The sequence below is a fragment of the Salmo trutta genome, chromosome 36, assembly GCF_901001165.1.
Source record: "Salmo trutta chromosome 36, fSalTru1.1, whole genome shotgun sequence".
In the NCBI taxonomy this organism is placed as follows: domain Eukaryota; kingdom Metazoa; phylum Chordata; class Actinopteri; order Salmoniformes; family Salmonidae; genus Salmo; species Salmo trutta.
Window position 1 is genome coordinate 37,325,228 of NC_042992.1, and position 6,164 is coordinate 37,331,391.

Below are 6,164 nucleotides of genomic sequence, written 5' to 3' on the forward strand. Positions count from 1 at the left end.
ATTGTTACACTCACACACGTGTCGATCTGTCCGACTGTTTTTGTCTGATTGTCTCTTCCTCTTCCTCCTCTGTCTTTGTCTCTGGGTAAGTACAGGTGTCGCATTACCTAATACTCCCTTTGTTTGATTCTCTACCCTGCCATTGATCTGTAAGCAGCCGTTAAACTTTTCTCCACCCACATCAGCCATTCCTCTCATACTACTCATCAACATCTCAATTTGTCCACTTACGGGTGTCATATGACCCTGTCACACCTGTTACACACTGTTTTTCTTCTTGTATCCAACCTCTCCATCAGCACCAGACGCTCAGCATATAAGTGGGTCTCCAAGTTGGTGCTCCTCATTCTACACAGCTCTACACTTCATTAAGTTGCAATTTGGACTCTGGATTATCTGATTTGTATTATTCCAATAGTCATTATACTCACTATTGAACTTTGATATTTTTCCCTCTACTTGGATCAAGATGAACAAATTCATGTGGGGATGTGTGGCTCTGGTGGGACTCTTTGTTGTGGGTAAGTTGGTTTTATTCTCTCTCGGCAGGTTATTATTATTATTCATTGGGCTTGTTCTAAAAAAAAAAAAAAATTGTGAGTTGGAAAAAATTACCATTGAAGTCCACAACAGTTTTTAACTGATTATTTGTTTGAGATCATGAACAGTTTTCAACTGATTATTTGTTTGAGATCATGACCATGAATGTGAAGACTGGAGATAAAGAAGAATGGGTGGGTAGAAAGTCAAGCTGGGTTGGATCATGCTTGCATGTGAGTGGAGTTGAGCAGTCTGTGGTGCTCGCGCACGGCTTTGGACATCCTTTCCAACCAGCCTTCAACCGCTCAGCTAAAAACCGGTCCTAGCTCACAGAAATAAAAACTGTGACTCCAAATTCACTCCATTCATTAAAATCACAATTTAACCAATGCCCATCTATTTTTGCAACTACCTGGACCTACCATTTGGTTTTGAAGTATTGAAACCAAACCATATGGTGTTGAATGAAAAGTATTTGAATAAAAATGAAAACGTGAATGGAAGAAGCGCACATCATTTCAAATAAGATAAATGTCATATTCTACATCATATAAAAACTCAAAATAGGTCAGGATCCAGACAGGGAGCCTAAGAAGGAATGACAATTAATTATTTAGTCTATATTATTTATATTTTTTCAAAGCTATAGCCTGCAAATAAATACAGTGTGAAGTGTTTGCGAGTGCGACACAATCGTCTGGTTGTCACGACTTCCGCCGAAGTCGGGTCAACTCCTTGTTCGGGCGGCGCCGGTCTTCTAGTCATCATCGATCCACTTTTCATTTTCCATGTGTTTTGTCTTGTTTTTCCTCACACCTGGTTTCAATTCCCTCAATCATTTGTTGTGTATTTAACCCTCTGCCCCCAGAGGGTTGTCTTGTTATTTTTTATGCCGTGGGTTTTGCTATTAAACTGCTCCGGCTATTACCAAGTTCTGCTCTCCTGCGTCCGACTTCCCTGCCGTCGATTACACACCCCTTACACTGGTAGGGACATTAACTTTGAATTTACCTACAATTATTAAATAAATACGAATTAAATGAAAAATGACATAGAAACACGAGTTTGGCCGGTCTGTGGCATCAGGCTCATGCGATGGTGCCCGGAGAGAAGGCTAATAGCAGAGAATAGGTATGCCTAATGGATTTCAGACAAAATAACCCAATCAAAACGGAAAATTCATTGAACATGGGAATATGCCAGGCCTATTGGGACAAAATCAATGATGGCCTATTGTATAGATAATAGAACAAAAATGAACGAAACCTTGAAGAGATCTGATTTTCAGTAAATATTTTGCTACAATGACACACTTAGTTATCTACCCACCTGGTTTCTTTCTTTTAGCATGTGCACGTAGTAAGTAAACCATCATGCTTTCGCGATAAGTGTCTTTCAGATTCAACAATGATTCTTTAGTTGTGGACACTACATCACTGCACTCCCTCTCTTGCTCTTGGTTATCATTTTTGTACGTAACCTTGATTTAGCAAGGAAAATATTTAGCAAACTCCATGATAATAGCTAAACCAAGGGGCTATAGCAGCACACAAGTAGACTTCAAATGCATGCTGGACCGGCTATTCCCTGAGCTCATGAAGTGTGCGCTACTGGAGCGGAGAAGGCGGACGCTCCGGCCTTTGGGAATCTTGCTCTGCGCTCCAGTCAAATTGGGCATGCTATATTCCTCGCTATGCTCCAGCTCAGCTCCACTCATACTCCGGTGGCCACTGACCTCGGATCTGGCTGAAAATATGCAAAATATTGAACAGATCCGAAATTACGCTATAGTTGAATATGAAAATATCCTGATGAAAATAAATATTCTCAATAACTCATATTTGCTCGGCGAACTTGCAGTTTCCCATGCCAATGATCTCGGGAATAGACATAGCTGCATTTGCGCAAGGGAGAAGTGTTCAGGTAGACTATGTTATGACACATCCACTGGAGAAATGGGATCAGCAATATGTTGCTATTTCACACTGGCACCTCAATTACACCGACAATGTATTTGCATTTTGGACACCGACAATGTATTTGCATTTTGGACACCGACAGTGTATTTGCATTTTGGACACCGACAGTGTATTTGCATTTTGGTACGTCAGAAGTACATTGATTTCCAATGGAACGCTGTATTTGCCTTGTAGCATTGCTATGCAGAGGCAGTTGCAGTTCTGTGTGGTGGATTTATTGACAGAAATTGTAGCAGAAGGTGAATGTTGAACTTTTTTTGCACACATATCCAGATGATGTTGAGTACCATTTTCTCTAACACTGTTGGTGTGATCAAGGCATGGGGCGTGGTGGTTACAGCCTCATTGCTGTAACCACCAGATTTTTGGCCCCTAAATACATTTTTGTTAAACTTCAAGCAGGTTGGAGAATACTGGAGTTCCAGTGAAGAGATTGCTTTTCAGTTAACCTGAATTAAATTGCCAGAGAATTACATTTTCATTTCTCTACCATAAGCCGCCTCCAACCTCGTTTTAGAGAATTTCACAGTACGTCCAACCAGCCTCAACCGGAGACCATAACCACGCCAGCCCAGGATCTCCACATCCATCTTCTTCACCTGCGGGAGACCAGCCACACGGAGAGCTGATAAAACTGAGGAGCATTTTTGTCTGTAATAAAGCCCTTTTGTGGGGAAGACCAATTCTGATTGGCTGGGACTGGATCCTCAGTGGGTGAGCCTATGCCCTCCCAGGCCCACCCATGGCTGCACCCCTGCCAAGTCATGTGAAATCCATAGATTAGGGCCTAATGAAGTTATTTACATTGACTGATTTCCTTATGAGCTTTAACTCAGTAAAATCATAGAAATTGATAATTGTTGCAGTTATATTTTTGTTCTGTATATTTACGGATAGTCAGGGGCCCACTCCAACACTCAGACATAATTTACAAAAAAAACATTTGTGTTTCCTGAGTCCGCCAGATCAGAGGCAGTAGGGAAGACCAGGGATGTTCTCTTGATTAGTGTGTGAATTGGACTATTGTCACGTCCTGGCCAGTATATAAGGTTAATTGTTTTGTAGTTTGGTCAGGGCGTGACGGAGGGTATTTGTTTTATGTGGTTCAGGGTGGTGTGTTTTGTTAAAAGGGTGTTTGTTTTAGTAATTCCGGGTGTTGGTTTATGTTTAGGTATTTCTATGGGGAGTCTAGTGAATGTATGTCTATGTTTGGTTAATTGGGGTTGGGACTCTCAGTTGAAGGCAGGTGTTGTCTATCTGCCTTTGATTGAGAGTCTCATATAGTAGGGTGTGTTTGTGTTTGGGATTTGTGGGTGATTGTTCTGTGTTCAGCCCTAGGCTTTGCCAGACTGTTTTGTTGTTCGTTCGTTTTCGTGTTTTGTTTGTTTTGGAGTGTTCATTTTTTGTAGTTAATAAAAGTCGAAATGAGCATACACGTACCTGCTGCATTTTGGTCTACCTTTTCCGACGATGATTTCGTTATATCGTCTGAAGACGAAGATACGCGTGACAACTATTTTCCTGTCCTGCTAAGCATTCAAAAATGTAATGCATACCTTTGGGTGTCAGGGAAAATGTATTGAGTAAAAAGTATGTTTTCTTTTCAGGAGTGTAGTGAATTAAAAGTAAAAGTCAAAAATATAAATTGTAAATTAAAGTACAGATACCCCCAAAAAACTTCTTAAATAGTACTTTCAAGTATTTCTTCTTAAGTACTTTACCACACTGCCTACTATCAGACGTCACCAAATGGTAACTTGTATTGGACAACACTCCACTAAAAGTGTTTCAGTCCAAGAATAGTTCACTCTGGGTGTATGGTTGTGCAATCAACAATTTAAAGTAGTCAAAATAGAGTCTGTCAGTTCATTCATTAAACTTCCAGGTATTAACCTAATATTTATGTGGCTTTACACTCTTCTTTCTGTGCTGGACTGGACTGAACAAAGAATGGGAAAAAACAAACAAATGATGTGTATGTTTGTACATAGTGTCATGATGACAGCAATCTTATTTGTTTCTCTCCTGTTTCTTCTCTCTCCACTTTGCTCTCTGTCTCTCCATCTTTCTCTCATTCCACCTCACAGCCGAGTCCCTGAAGTGCAACACATGTACTGTGGGGATGGCCAGCCTTTGTTTTATTGGTTCAACTGCAGAATGTAGCACCTCCGAGCCCAACTGCTTCACCGCAGTAGCAGGTACCGACCCTGTCGTTTCGTCCAAGTAGAAAGCTACAATAAAAATAGGTCATTGAGTAACTGTGTAATTCCTAGGTTATTACTGTGTAATTCTTAGGTAATTATTGTCATTTCCATTTCACAATGTAATTTCTCAGTTAATATCTAGTAATTTTGCTACCCAAACAAAAACTACCTGTAATTACAATTGTTCTTCCTTCTTCTTCCAGAGTTCAACGCCACTAAACTCCTGAATCTCAAGCGCAAGGGTTGCATGGCCACAGCTTTATGCAACACCACATCCACTGGTAGCATCCTGACAGCCGACTACACCGTCACACAGACCTGCTGCAGCACCGACCAGTGCAATGGTGCTGTAGCCATCCAACTCCCTCTCACTGTGGCCCTTGGTGCTGCCCTGGTGGCCATCTGGAGCACGTTTTCTTAAACAAACCCTTCACAATAAGGAGACCTCCTCCATAGGCTTCCATTGAAGTGTGTTGTAGTTCTTAAACACAATATACTAAAACTGGTTTTATTCTGGGAAAGACTGCAAAGTTTATTCAGGCTAGTTTCACTAAATTTTAGTTCCAAGTTCCAACTCAAACTGATTTGACCTCTAGGCTAAACAACATCCGACTACAGCATCATAATGTACAGTTCAATCAATGTCACTATTTATATTGGGAACATGTCTGTGTGACATAAGTACTTTTTAATGGCATAAATTCTCACTCGTGTCACTATCAATTATCATTATCTAGCAAATTTTTATTTTCCCAATTGAGTATGTTACACTCTGTACTCTTTTATAAAAAGAACTTTTCTCTGTATTCTATGTACAATAAATAAACATGCTACACTTAAAAAAAGATCTACTACTACGAGACACTATATTGTGTGTGTGAAATGGTTGAACAAATAATAAAATAAAGGCTAAACAAATGTAACTCATTCCAATGTGACAAATACTGTCTGCATTCCTTCCTCTTCTTTTCCGACTAGCGTCCTCTTCGCACCCTCATGGAAGACGATAAAACTTGTTATACTTCATTATAGTAGCCTATAATCAAGTCTCCTATCATGTATCACCCACTTAGCAGGAAACTGGAATTTCCCACATACATTTATTAGTAATCTTTCCTCAGCATGCTCTAAGTCAGTGGTTCCCAAAATGTAGGATGGCAGGCACCCCCCTGAAGAAAATTACACATTCAAATATATTTATTAATGGAACTCAATTTTCAAAGGGGGAGTGGGATTGACCCCAAAGCTGGAAGGGGGGCCCCGAGTGAAAAGGTTTGGGAACCCATGCTCTAAGTGAGCACTTTTTGAGAAAACTCATTCATTTGGGATTAAGCCTACGACTCCTCAAATCAAATTTATTTATATAGCCCTTTTTACATCAGCTGATATCTCAAAGTGCTGTACAGAAACCCAGCCTAAAACCCCAAACAGAAAGCAATGC

At 40.3% G+C, this 6,164-nt stretch overlaps 1 protein-coding gene across 2 annotated transcripts; it reads left to right on the plus strand.

The window, feature by feature from the left end:
- Window positions 1–209: 209 nt before the first annotated feature.
- On the plus strand, window positions 210–5,665 carry LOC115176022 (protein Bouncer). Of its 2 annotated transcripts, none has more exons than XM_029735744.1 (3): window positions 210–521; window positions 4,607–4,717; window positions 4,927–5,665. In XM_029735744.1, exons 1-3 carry the CDS (start codon window positions 470–472, stop codon window positions 5,142–5,144), a joined length of 381 nt encoding a protein of 126 aa, XP_029591604.1. In that variant the 5' UTR covers window positions 210–469; the 3' UTR covers window positions 5,145–5,665. The 2 variants fall into 2 exon arrangements, with proteins under 2 accessions (XP_029591604.1, XP_029591603.1); XM_029735743.1 differs by lacking the exon at window positions 210–521 and adding an exon at window positions 1,415–1,526.
- The last annotated feature ends 499 nt before the right edge of the window (window positions 5,666–6,164 follow it).

Excerpts from the sequence above, each read along its gene's own strand:
- LOC115176022 (XM_029735743.1), top strand. The coding sequence starts at position 1,430 with ATGCCGTGGGTTTTGCTATTAAACTGCTCCGGCTATTACCAAGTTCTG. Across the intron at positions 1,527-4,606 it reads ATTACACACCCCTTACACTG|CCGAGTCCCTGAAGTGCAAC; the intron begins GTAGGGACATTA and ends TCCACCTCACAG. Across the intron at positions 4,718-4,926 it reads CTGCTTCACCGCAGTAGCAG|AGTTCAACGCCACTAAACTC; the intron begins GTACCGACCCTG and ends TTCTTCTTCCAG.